The sequence below is a fragment of the Spea bombifrons genome, chromosome 2, assembly GCF_027358695.1.
Source record: "Spea bombifrons isolate aSpeBom1 chromosome 2, aSpeBom1.2.pri, whole genome shotgun sequence".
Classification (NCBI taxonomy): Eukaryota; Metazoa; Chordata; class Amphibia; order Anura; family Pelobatidae; genus Spea; species Spea bombifrons.
This window is the reverse complement of record NC_071088.1, coordinates 44,854,532-44,869,333: the sequence shown is the minus strand read 5'-3', so window position 1 is coordinate 44,869,333 and position 14,802 is coordinate 44,854,532. Positions and strand designations below refer to the sequence as shown.

The following is a 14,802-nucleotide window of genomic DNA, read 5'->3' as shown; positions in this document are numbered from 1 at the left end:
TTAGGTCTGCATTATATTATAAGGCATATGTCGTTCCTTGTCAAATGCTAATCTGATCACTTTTTAAGGTGGGTTATATGGCTTTGGGTTTTTTATTCTGAGAGAATGATCAGACATAAACAGTGTCCAGATCAATAATATGATATAGCCCATGGCCTTGGAGTACACTTCAGAGCAATTTATCTCTTTAAAGACCAATCGTAGCTCTGGCCATGGTATTAGGGAATGTAAATGCCTTACAACACAAGGGGCAGATGGCCATTATAAAACATCTTGACTTATTGACCTTTGCACCCTCAAGAGTCACATCTATGACACAAAAGGAACACGAGTATGATTGAAGTCAAGCTTTTCAAACCCGCTGAAATGTCTTTTTTGCTAGAACTGAAATGAGTCACGCAAGGGGTTTGGTTACCAGTAGAGAAAAAGGCGTCTAGGCAAGGCGATTCATTAATTTGCTCTTAGTATACCGAGAAGAACACAGCCTATTACTTTAATGGCATCCACCATCATATCTTTCTTACAATCTCTAGAACGTGGAGGGAGAAAAGAATATTAGTATTATCTAGCAGCTACACAGTCCGCGGCAGGATTGGCACATGGTCAATGTTGAAATGCCAACCCTTTGTTAATTGTGTGAAATACGGGGACAAAATGACAACAACGTGCAAGGATTTTCATGGACATGACTATATTCGCAGATGAACTAAAAACATATTGTTTTCAATGTTACAATCAGTTAAAATGTAAGATTTTTTTAAAATGCAACACGGAATTTGAGTTGCGGCAAAAAACGGTTTTGCCTCTAAAATATAGCAACATATACACATACTAATTCATATTACTATTATACATATTTTTATGTACATAGTTTTATATATATATATATATAAACACACATATATATTGCATTTGTACATATATGTTAGATACTCATATTACATATATATATTTATATATATATTTTTTTAATAACTAGTTCCATACAAATACACATACATATATCAAATTATTTGTATATGTATTTTGTATTTGAATAAGAAGGCTTCTTCTTCAAGTTGCTACATTATTATTACGTGGCATAATAGGACAAAGTGGCTATACAGATAACACAAGATTAAACAAACAAAAAAATATGTTTTAGCCAAAAAGGATTCAATATAACCCGTGGCTTTTTCCTTTAGAGAAAGAAAAAAAACAGACCTATTTTTGATCTTGTGAAAGAGATTACATTTTAAAGATCTCCATGCACGTAAAGAAGGAAGCATAAAGGTAAAGGATTTCAAAAGGAAAACTGTGACATCTAGCGAAAGCACGGGGAAATAGCATCGCATAGGAAACGCTGTAAATTTGTCATCATTTAGTGGGCAAGGTGCCCAGCTTTCAATGTTTGGAATAAATATGAAGTATTTAGCACATCCCACTGCATGTGGTTTGTTGCTTATCATTAAACATACTGAACACATCAACCCTTTATATGGCAACTGGAATAAACTATACATCCTTAATATATAATCTAAACACCTGCGTACTGACACATATTATATGAAGCTGCATACTGTATGTTTTAAATCGTCACATTTCTAAATAATAATTATCTATTTTAAAAAAAAAATTTACTTCTCTTGGTCATCTTTTTTTTTTTTCTCTTTCTTTTTTAATGCTAGTACCTGTGTTGTGATCATACAAGGCAAGCCGTAGTCTAATTCCGCAAAGTGGATCATTACGATCTGAACAAATTCACATCCCTATGACTGCTTCACTTGGGAAAATATCTGCTGATGCTGCATTTCAGGTATAGCACTAGGATACTAGGAATAACCTGGTAAATATATATATATTTTTTAAAAAGTGCATGCTCACTTTTTCATTGTAGACCTGATCGCAGTGAATCTGCATCAAAGCATATAGATCCTATGGAGGTGCATATTGCATAAATTGTTTATCTGATCATTTTTGATCATTACGATATTCACGTCTTATGGTTAAAAATTAAAATTACATTTTATTATTTAAAAAAAAATTGAACATGCATACAATGCTGGCATAGCTTATATATGAATTTAATCACTACATGCAGATTAGAAATTATGACCAGGTTGCTTATTTGCTTAATCTTACATTTTGTTTTATCGGTGGTACTTCTCTTATAAACAGTTTAATCTTAAGCATGACATCATAACCTATCCAAGCATAACACAAATATTTTCGTGATGTATTAAAAAAGTAAAATAATAAATCTCTGGTTCCCTAAAGGTGTATAAATCAATATTTCCAAATGGACCCCCCCAAATCTGTGAGTCGCCCCTGTGTCCTTTCAACCATATCACGTTTACCCAAACCCATCAGTCTTTTTTTTCTGCGGTATATTTTACGCTGGATCCTGTGTTTACGTGAATCAATAAAGCATAAAACACAGTCCACATGATTTGTGTTTGAAATTGTTCAGCGGCTTTTCATACATTTGTATTAATATATTTCAACTTACCTGCCACGGAATTCATTACATCAGCAGCATTTATGACGCACACCTATTGCTGAACCTTTTAAAAACATGTTAACATACAGACCATTTTTTATCCCCCCGTGGTTTAATAAATGTTTGTTTTTGGGTATCAGGTCCACATGATCCCTTCTGGCACCAAAAGTAAGCAAAGAAAAATTACCTCCTAAGCCTTTATTATAATGTGTACAGTCTCCTGATAATGAAAATCAATTATAGGATCTGACACCAATTTCTCATTGTGTCAGTACTGTGCACTCAGCAGTTCAACACTGCGAAACATTATACACTTCCATACAATATTCACACAAACACACACTAAGACGGAGTATGTGCTCGTGCAACTATAGTATCATTGTGCTGTGCAGATATATTCTTACTGATGACTACATATTATTTCTCTGGTGTCTCGGATCATTGAAAAAGACAATATGCAATCTGGAACCTCTACGGATTTCACATGGAGGCTCCAATATAAGAACTGTTCCCTGGGCTCAATACCCTCTCCGGTTGGGCCAATTCACTGATCCTTTCAAGTCTTATCAGCCGTACATTACGTGTCACCTGTCCTGCCCCTCATCTCACCCACACCTATAAGGACTATGTAGGACCAGGACTACCAGGCCTTTTTACCTTAATATAAACAATGTGCAACGTGGGACATAGAAAGCTTAGCTCTCGTTAGTATTCCCCCCCCCCCCTTTTCTGCACTGCGTAAGTGCTAAGACTTGATGGGAAACGTTTACCTCATTTCCTCCTGGAAGTCTGTTCAAATGCACAAGTTGACCCTGATCATCCAAAACCAGCTCAGTATATGTGAGAACCTCTGAAGGCAATGGACTCTTTTGGAGGTAGACATAACCATCCATCGATTCCCATAGTTTGATGAGAGCCTGAGAATTTAAGAAAAAATTAATTAAAAAAAAACGTTAAATCAAGATGACAAGTATTGGATAGATGGTCGGAACGTTTTCTACTTTACATGGATTCTGCCTATTATCCTACCATTTTAGTCATTTGAAATTTGGTATTTGTGTTTGGAAATGTTTAAAGTAGATTAAATATGATTTTTTAGCTTGATTGACCTTCCCTTAAACTGTAATCCAAACCAAATGCATATGCATTTCTACTTCTTCTTACCCTTATGGGTTGGGAGGGGTGAAGTCATGCCAGAAAGGTGCCGGACAGGACAGAAATTGAAATTGAACCATTTTGTATTGGTTCTGTTCCAACCTGACAGAAGCAGCATAGCGGTGCCTATCTTAAGTATATTTTGTAGTGGACATACTGTACGGGTTTTTACCTTCCATGATGGAACTTAGGTATGGATAGACAAAGGGCGATCCTTTATTCCAGCATATTATTCCAACATATTGTTGTGGCTTGAAATCAATGAGGTCTCTCAAGTGGAGGAAAGGGCGGCACTCAGCTTCAAACAGTGAAATCACTGATCCACAAGGTGCTTGTTGCACTAGGCTTAATCCATCTTTTGACAAACATGCAGTAACAGAGGGAGGTAACGGACAGAAAACTGTCCATGATTAAGTTCCTGTGGTGAGCCAAGTCTCACCTAGTATTGCATGACTGTCATAAGATGAATAAAAGCTTATTGTAGAAAGGATCGTATGTATATTGACCAAATAAGGATCTGTAGTAGACAAAAAAGTAAGCAGACTGGACATACTAAATGTTTATGCGCCAACAAATTCGATCTTTACCTGGCGGAACATTTCTGGAATATCATAGACATAAGTTGTACCCAAGGACTGAGCCTGGAATCGCTTAGATTGCAAGAGATCTTTTGTTACATAGGGAGTGTTAATGAGCATCCCATGAAGTGGTCCCTGTTTGTCGCCATACGCTTGAAACATGATCTGTAGAACATAGGGCATAATATTAGGTACAAAGCAATAATACAATTGCATTCACTAAAGGTTACTGTACAGAAAAAAAGTATATACTGATGATGTCACACTTCATACTTTTACATATTAGATAGCAACAATGGTGGCTAAAGATCAGAAATAGTAGCAAATATTTATAATAACACAAATCTAACTTCACCACAAGCTAAATACAGTGTTTGGATACAATTTGAAAACCAGCTTTTAGTAGGTCAGAGAATTGATGTTAAAAAAATAAATAAATAAAATATTAATATATAAGAGGTCATTTGAGACTTAAGCAACATTGGAAAACCACACAAAGTGTTTAGGATGCCCTTAGGCCTACAGCACAGTTTAATTAAAAAATAAGCCAGCATAGAGTGTTTCATAGCATAATGTATTTAAAATGCCCTAGAAAACATTTCTAACACCTAAAATAGCATTGCTATTACTATTAATGCTGTTTTGTGTCCCATGAGAGTTTATTTAAGACCTCTGCTGTCAAACAATAAATTAGGAATTAGGAAGGTAACCTTGACAAACTAATAAATCAACACGAACAGTGAATTCTGTACCGGGAGATTAGTAACCTAAGTGAACTCAAAAGGGAATCCGAGGTAGTGTACATTGGATATCTCCTTTTCCATCTTGCTAGCTGGTCACAAGAGGGATGCTTCAAAACGACACCAGCTTATGAACCATACAAACTATTCCCATATTTAAAACATGCAAAAAATACCACAGTGCTATACCGTGTTCCCCAATCGTGTACAGTGAACAAAAAAGTTCTGGTTTAACTGGGATGATGAACAGGAATGATTGTTTCAATAAGGTTACTCAATGGATTACAAGAACAGAATTAAAAATCATTGCACCATGAACAGCAGTAGCAAGTTTCAACTTGAGTTGAGTGGCATAATTCCAACATGGATTTTTTTTTTTTGCATACAAAACACAACAAAAGGTGAGAATAACTAAAATGGCATAATAACCCTTCCTTAATGCATACTAGCAATTTGTCAGCCATTACATTTCTCAAGACTGAATCACATTTACATTTTTAATAGTTTAATCAACTATCAATACTCACCCCTAGGTCACCAATACACCAATTAAATAGCAAAAATACCTTGACTTGAAATCATATAGATACCTCATTTTAATCTGTAAACACCATTACATTGAATTATTTAGCACATTAAATATTATAATTTAGAATACGAGAGACACTGGTCACCACATACTTGTCCAGTTCTGGAATCCGTTACTTCTTTGTACAGGCTGATGTCCAAATAATAGCCAGATTCATTGGTCAAAAACAAGCGTATTGGAATTTGTTTCCCCGTTGGTGTCAAGCGGATATTTATCTTTAACTCAGCTTGTAGGACACGCAATTTCCACAGACGGCTTCCATAACGCATTACCATACTTCGAACAGACTCTTCAATCTATCAAATGTAAAGATAATTTTTATCATTGCTCTGGTATATCTGTATATTATCAGCTTTCTGATGTATTTTACTGCGCCTTCACAATAAAGAGTAAAAATGGTTATATGAAATCCTTGTTCAGATTCATCTGTGGGATAAAATCTCAAAACTGCCTTATTTGCCCTGACGTTATAATCCACACATGGCTAGATAGGGTGGTATAAGCGTGTTGAGCACTTTTTGAGTATGTGTTTAATATTTTTCAAGAAAACAAATCTAGTCAGGACTGGGTTGCATCAGTTATCGCACTCCACGAATCAGGCATGTGAAACTTGTACACAGTTTTATAGTTAGTTACTACTTGTGAAGATAAGACTAAAGTCCAAAATCACACCTTTACCAAGTCTCCTTATAATCTACCACCATATTTACGGCACGCAAATGTACAAGATGAAAACAAAGCATCAACGACATACCTTTGAAGGATCCATAATGACAGTAGGTACAAAGTTGAGAAAAATGTGGTTGCAGTCAGTGCGCACATTTGTGTTATTAAAGGCTACCTCCAGCTCATCCATGGCTTCCAGGAGCAGACGCTCTCCCTCATTCTGCAAATACTCAAATGATGCTTCCTGCAAAACACATACATTTGTAAAGCTATAAATACTACCCCAGGAAAGTAAGGACCCGTTTGAGTACTGTTTTATGGATGAAGGATTTAGTTCAACAAAAATTCAAGCCTTTACACTATTAAACTTAACAATAAGTTCATCTTTATTTTTGTTTTTTACATGACATAATTGTATTGTCAGTATGCCAACTACCAATAGGTGTGTAGGATTTTGTTACTTGAAGCAGAAGAAGAGAAACATAAAACAAAGTTTTGGGACAGGTTTTCCTTAGTTCATGATTAAACACCCTGAGTAAACACACTGTTTGCTAGTTGTGTGTAGGCCTTTCTATCAGGACCTTGAATACAAATGGTCTCTTCCAGTTTGAAAGGACATCAGAAGCACCATGCATAAAGCCAGAGTATAGTCACAAATAATGAGGCAGTTTGCTATATTTGAGCCTATATTTCAGCCTATATGTGGGTTCCTTAAGTTTCACATTATTTGTGGCATTGATATTTACAAAATTATATCACACCGTGTGCGTCACATGTGATCCAACCAGTGCTGTGCTCTAATTTTCAAGAGGCTTTTAGGTTGCAAGAATCAGCTTTTCAGACAGCAGAGGATCATGGGTAGGTGAGTGCGCTCATGAAACACAGACGTAAATAATAAGATTACTACTTATTAGACTTTTTGCAACAAATATTACACATGTATAACTTACAACCCTGGGACAAGAATATAAGAGTAGGGTTATGGTACTTTAGCGTAAGGTGGGAGTTCTTCCCATGTTTCATAAAGAAATACGGTTTTGTGATTAAATTACTTATTACATGGTTGATTAATCTGGGAAGTCTTTTATTCTACTTTTCTTACAGTGCAAACATGATTTGTGAAGCACTTGCACAACAGCTTACCTTGGTAACCAAGTCAGAGTGTCGAATAATAGCCCGGACAAAGAATCTGTAATCAGTTACTTCTGTGCCCGCTTCCACTTTTGCTGCTCCTAAATAGAGGTGCATTTTGTGGTTGGCACAAGGGATGGCCGTCAAATCGAAATTGCGCATACGGTTTAGCTCTAACTGGAAGGCAAGAGCTGGCTCCAAGTGTCGATAAATCCTGTCTTCCTCAAACTAAAGAAAAATACACACAACTTTATTAGAAATCAGGATTGAATATTTTACAAAAACATTCATGGAAAAATACGGAGAGAGAATAAAACTAAACAAAAATCCTTAAACTCAGTAGCACAACTAAATTATATCAACTCATTAAAAAAAACATTAATACAAAAGGCAAAATGTTAAATTGCGAATAAACATTACCTTGTTTCTTGCTCGGAAAGTGAAAAATTTGGGGAATTCCCTCTGAAGGAAAAAGAAATTTGATTAGGAGAAGGAGGCAGCGAGTCTCTATTGTTTTACATCATAACTTATAAACCCACTTATTCTTTGCCATTACTTTTTGGTGTGCCACCACACTATTTAGTTGTTTGTTGTTTAAATCTCCTGTACCTAATAAAGATTTTTGAACAAACAAACAAAAAAAAATAATGGAACGTTTGTTTCATGGCGCCCCAAATGGAGGTCTTCTCATAGGTTTACGTATTGTTTTAATGACCTCTTGTTTATCCGGCCTTACATCTAATAAATCTAAAAAATATTTTCTTAGAAAGTTTTCATGTATGGAATAGGCTGCAAAAAAATGATAACACGTATCCATTTCAATTAAACGGAAAAGAAAAAACAGTGGGGGTATTGCCTTAATGATTAAAGCTTGATAAACAGAGCTGTTCAATGTATTGAATTGATATATATTTTCCTCTAGGCGGCAATGAGTCATTACAGCAGCTTCACATGTTATAACTTTAATGAAGTTATTTCCAAGGAATTACGTTGGTGCTATGGGCAAATATCACAATCAAAAACATCTCATTGTTTTCTAACAATAACAAGGAAAACACTACTTTGTTTCCCATGAATGCAAATTGTGCCCCTGCTGCGATCAAATCAGCCAACCATCATCAAGACAATCAAAATAATTTGCCTAAATTAGCCAATCAAGACACCCCGCATATCAGAGAATGTGAAAACCTGCAACAGAAATCATCATAGCTGATTATTATACTAATAATCATGTTAAAAACCTAATGAGATGGGAAAATTGGAAGTTAGCTGGAGCAAGGCTTCTCCACCTAAACATGCTGAGATCTAATTATGTAGACTGTAATTAAAACAAAAACAAACCCTAACAAAGTCCTTCAAAAGTTAGAAGAAGAAGAAGAAGATCTGGAACCATGGTGGCATAACATTTGGAAATCAGAGAAGCTCCATTATTAAAAAATAAATAAAAAAACCTTGCCTCACATTATACATATTAGCGTTATCATCATTGGCAATGTTATACCAATATCTTAACAGTTGGGTACCTTGGAGGAATTGTGGTAAAAACACTGTAGACAGTTTTATATTTGCCGTCAAACAAAAAACACATTGTGTTACATCATCCAGTTGCCTCCTTATGCCTCTAGTAATTTTATTACAAAGCTTCCCCATGGTTACCAGTTTTGCCAATCTGTCACTTAACTGTCATGGCAAATGACTTTTGAGAAGTTGTCATCTTGAATGACATCGTATATGCAATTTGCTTATCTGGTTCTACATGCAGTAATAATTTTAAAAGTGTACAGAAGGTACATTTAATTCACATAAAGTGAATATTTTGGATGTCATGATATGCCATTGATTTCCCAAACATATTTCTACTGTTGTCTGCAGTGGGGGTAAAGTGAAATCCTTATACGTTATTACCTTCTTGCTGTCCAGTCATACAGTGAATCAACTACAATGCTCACTGTTGTTGAATCAGACGCTGTCACTTTGAACTCTACTATCCACCTAAACATACCGTATTGGCTCGAATATAGGCCGCACTTTTTTCCCCCACTTTAAGTCTTTAAAGTGGGGGTGCGGCCTATATGCGGGGTCTAGTGTGTCCCCCGCCGGCCACGCAAGACACCCGGGAGTCTGCTCCGGTAAGTCGGGGGGGGTCAGAGGAGGACAGTGGTAGCATATCTCGGGGAGGGAGGACAGTGGCAGCATATCTCGGGGGGGGCAGAGGAGGACAGTGGTAGCGTATCGCGGGGAGGGAGGACAGCGGCAGCGTATCTCGGGGGTGCAGAGGAGGACAGTGGTAGCATATCTCGGGGAGGGAGGACAGTGGCAGCATATCTCGGGGGGGGACAGAGTGGCAGCATGTTTTTTTGGTGCTTTTTTAAAGAAAAAAACTTTTTCTTTAAAAAAGCACCAAACTTTTAGGGTGCGGCCTATATACGGGGGCGGCCTATATCCGAGCCAATACGGTATATTTTTTTTGTTTTTAGCTTTCACCTACCACTTACATCTATCTCCACCCTTCTGAACATGTTTACCTTGATGATCTTCTAACGTTCTTTTTCCTACAAATTATATATATATATAGGGGCATAACTAGAAACCACAAACAAACCCCCCCCAACTTCAACAGCTGGTCTGTGCCATCAGTGCCCGCCTTCCAACATACAACATATGTAAACACACTTACACAAATTACACACACTTACTCATACTCACTAACGCACACTCCATCTCACCACACTTACACAATTACAAATCCATGCTCATACACCCACACACGGACACATGCATGCTCACACACACACACATATGCATGCTCACACACACACACATATGCATGCTCACACACACATCCATGCTCACACACACACATCCATGCTCACACACACACACACATCCATGCTCACACACACACACATCCATGCTCACACACACACATCCATGCTCACACACACACACATCCATGCTCACACACACACACGCATGCTCACACACACAAGTACTCATGCATGCTCACACACACACACAAGTACACATCCATATCGGTTCAAAATAGTTTAGAAAGGGCCCTTCCGACCTGGATTGGTGTGCTCCAGGTCGGAAGGGCCATTTCTATACAATATGAACTACCCCTGTAGTTACACGAGTGTGTGTTTGTGTGTGTGTGTGTGTGTGTGTGTGTGTGTATATGTATAGATATATATATATATTCATAACCCATCTCCTGTGTATGCCATGAGGCTGGATATCTTAATGACATGTTCAAAGGATCTGTATGATTTCTCCCCATTATATTATTTCTCTTGTTCTGTTAAGTGACAGATCATTGCTGATTTGGCTCTGGTAAATGAGAGGTGGAGAGATAACTTATGAACAGGGAAAGTATTTGCTACTTTTAAGTCTGCCACATGTGGCCAGATTGTAGCGGTAATAGGGAGACAGTTTTAATATTGTCAAAATATGCACGCTAAATAGTATAGATTACACTAATATGATTTGTATAGTATTTAAGGAATTACATCTATAATTAACATTTATAAATATCCAATATTGGAACAGGAATGTACAGCTATTAGACCATGGCCAAAGACACGTCACAGAGGAATGAATAGAAAAACATGATGATACAAAACAACAAATATTCTCTGCAATGTTAACAATTAGTCCAGGTATGAATGATATTCTACTAAACAAATAGAACATATTGCAGCTGAACAGAAGTAGCTTAGTATACACTATTTTTCATATGTTTGTATTACTTACATGAAATCTTTGGTCCACCTCACAGTTGACCTGCTTTCTGAAATCCTTTTTTTTAAGCATATGGAAAGACAGAGACAGAATACAAAAGGAGCAGGAAAAAAAGCTGAAAATTAGCATCAAAATTATTGAAATAATTATGGATGACAGTGCTCTAGAGAAAAATTCCCATATATTCAGTGATCACAGTTATGATTGAAAATTAATGTTAATTTTAATTGTATGTATTAAACATTAAATACATTTGAAATAGAAACAAATCATTAGGTATTTGATAGTATATAACAATATCATAATTGATTCCATTTATTTTTATTTCTGAAGGGTGTTATCAACATTTGGCAACATCTAAATATATATACAGTATCTCACAAAAGTGAAAACACCTCTCACATTTTTGTAAATATGTTATTATATCTTTTAATGTGACAGCACTGAAGAAATGAAGAAACAACTACTCTGCTCCAATGTAAAGTAGTGAGTGTACAGCCTGTATAACAGTGTCAATTTGATGTCCCCTCAAAATAACTCAATACACAGCCAGTAATGTCTAAACGTTGGCAACAAAAGGGAGTACACCCCTAAAGGTGATGGACTGGCCAAGCATGTCTCCAGAAACCCTATTGAGCATCTGTGGGGCATCCTCAAGCGGAAGGTGGGGAGCGCAAGATCTCTAACATCCACCAGCTCCGTGATGTGGTTATGGAGGAGTGGAAGGCAACCTGTGAAGCTCTGGTGAACTCCATGCCCAAGGAGGTTAAGGCAGTGCTGGAAAATAATGGTGGCCACACAAAATATTGACACTTTGGGCCCAATTTGGACATTTCCACTTAGGGATGTAGTCATTTTTGTTGCCAAGGTTTAGACATTAATGGCTGTGTGTTGAGTTATTTTGAGGGGACAGCAAATGTACACTGTTATACAGGCTGTACACTCACTACTTTACATTATAGCAGAATTTCTTCAGTGCTGTCACATGAAAAGATATAATAAAATATTTAAAAAAATGTGAGGGGTGTACTCACTGTGTGTATATATATATATATATGTATATATGTTATATATATATATATTATATATATATATATATATACACAGTATATAGACACAGTATATAGACACAGTATATATAGGAGAGCACACCTAAAAAGCATAAAAGGCATACACATTCAGATTCCCAGGTTGCTGCTAGAATAATAATGACCAATAAGTACACAAAACAAAGCAATAATTAAGCTCATATCCAGCCAATACCATACAAAAACATAAGGCATAAATACTGAGGATTCTGGCCATCTGACCATCTAGTTCCAGACTATGCGTTTTTCCCTAACATTTCTCCTCAGAGACATACTTCCCTCATCCTTGGCAGAATCAATTTAGAAGAGCTAAGCGGGCCCTTATTTTAAGGTCAAAATGACTGAAGTTGTCCCTTCATAATAAATCCCAGGTTTTGTGAATGACTTTTAAAGTAGTATCAATAAAATGTAAAGCCTAATTTCCACGACATCTGCCACGATAGGCATCATGTGATGGGTTATAATAGAACAAATGTAAGTCTTCTCCATGTTGCAAAACCATGCAGAAAACTTGTAGCAAATGTTTAAAAAGAATAAATAAATTAGGAAGGGGAATGTAAATGCACACTACAAATTCCAGGAACAGGCAACCGATAACACAAGTACTAATTTGTTTAATATTTGTACGCTCAATTTATTTTTTACGTGTCAAATCCACTTTCAATTCACTATAATACCAACAGAACAAGTTTTAATTTGCAGACTTTTTTCTGGTTAATGCATTGTGTGCTCATGGTATCTTTCTTTAAATATTGAAAAATAAAAAAAATATTTTTCAACAAGCTGTTTCAACAAATGTATCATTTCCCCTATTTCCCTAACATTTGGTGGATAAGCTACATTTCCCTGCATGGCTAGTAACTTGGCGAGTAAACCCTTATCGAATATACAAAAAACATTTTTTAATGGGCGACTGTTACCTTTTGAGCTACCAGAAACGTCAGGCGACGAATTCCATGATCCATCAAAACAGTTTTCTATTGGAGAAAGAAATATGTTTGTTAAAAAAAAAAAATCCTCAAAAGTTTTCAACAATATTTTTCCCATGAAGCTTTCAATCAGCATACTGGCTAAACATTTCATAACACAAATACAACTATTTAAAATACAATTTTCACTCAAATGCTGCAGGTAACGTTTTAAGTAAATTACAAATAATTGCTCAGCAATACCAATAGATGTTTTAGTTGACAAAGTCGTGAAGGTTTGGTAAACAATGTTTTAATATTTTCAGGGTCCCCTATGGATCGGGCATGTACCATACAGTTAAAGGTAAAGTTGTACTATAGTTCCTAATTTGATTAAATTGAAATCCCCTTGCCTGTGTAATGTAGAGATATTCTGCTGTTAAGATCTCCCCTCTTAAGGATCCATCAAGTTGGTTCTGCCTATCTCCTGAACCCAACTGGGTTTCTTTTCCCCCATTTATGGATTTTTATAGCTCCATGTATTCTACAGGGCTTTACAATGGGTAAAAATAATAAAGCAATTGGTGTAGAAGATAACAAGCAATATGGATTTACAGAAACAAAAGGTAAGAAAGCTTCTGCTCAAACTTGCTTACACTATCCAGTAAGTAAGCAATCGGTGACATTTTCTTGTGTGATTACGCAAGATGTTTTTTTTAATACTATCAGACACATGCTCCATAGATTCTGCTGCATTTTTCTCAATATATAAAAGATGCCGATTTTATTTTGTAGAATAATCATTTCATTTATACATACTTTTGTATATTTTTTTTCGTATAATCTTATTTTAATTTATTCTAAACATTTTGCTCATAGCATGGTTAATTGTAGCTTGACTACAAAGAGATGAAAAAACCTCCCCAATACCAGTACACACAACTGAAAGCTAGAGATTGCAAGAGGTTAATCGACATTTAATAACCCCATCTGAGCATTCTGCTAAGCTATACGTATATAATTATGTGTATATACTGTATCATTAGAGTTCAGAATCATAACAGCAGGGGTAGAAATCATTGTAATCTTCTGAAGTTTTTGTTAGATGTGCATATGTGTGTATATAGATATATATATATATATATATATATATATACACACACACATATACATACACACCTAATTGCTATCTGGCCATGGTGTACTATGGAAATAGAAAAAAAGAACAATGAGCTGTACTGAGTAACTGATAGCAAAGGTTTTCGTGGAGATGCAGGATACCTGTCTAGGTAAGGTCCCAGGAAAATGCCCAGGGCAGGTAACCAAAAGTACGCCAGGAAAGAAATGCAAGATGGGTAGTCAGCCAATTCGGGGGTTCCAGACATTAAACGGGTAGTCAGACATAGCCAAGGTCGGCACAGAAAGCAGGTAGTCAGAATAGCCAGGCACGGCAGACAGATCAGCTCAGCAAGGTACAAAATCTCAAGGCAGAGAGCAGTCAAACAGGCCAGGAGCCAAAATACAGCTTTCGAGAACAGATTCGACAGATGCTTATAACAGGACCACACTAGGGTGCCTTAAAATAACAGGCGCTTCATAGGTTCCCATGCAGCCTGGCGGCCGTCAGGTAAGTGCGGGCTGCACAGAGACCTCGCTCCGGCTAGCATATACATACACAGACTAAATAGAATATTTTGTTAAAACACTGATCTCTATATACTACATGC

At 36.4% G+C, this 14,802-nt stretch overlaps 1 protein-coding gene across 1 annotated transcript in view; it reads right to left on the bottom strand.

Annotated features, from left to right (window-relative positions):
• ACACA (acetyl-CoA carboxylase alpha) overlaps positions 1–14,802 on the bottom strand; it is a 144,644-nt gene that overhangs the window by 58,662 nt on the left and 71,180 nt on the right. The window contains exons 33-40 of the mRNA XM_053457694.1: positions 13,088–13,144; positions 11,092–11,136; positions 7,759–7,800; positions 7,351–7,566; positions 6,296–6,451; positions 5,634–5,837; positions 4,222–4,377; positions 3,250–3,396 (exon numbers count right to left, since the gene is read on the bottom strand). Coding sequence (XP_053313669.1) covers positions 3,250–3,396; positions 4,222–4,377; positions 5,634–5,837; positions 6,296–6,451; positions 7,351–7,566; positions 7,759–7,800; positions 11,092–11,136; positions 13,088–13,144 — 1,023 coding nt within the window. The remainder of the gene's footprint in view (positions 1–3,249; positions 3,397–4,221; positions 4,378–5,633; positions 5,838–6,295; positions 6,452–7,350; positions 7,567–7,758; positions 7,801–11,091; positions 11,137–13,087; positions 13,145–14,802) is intronic.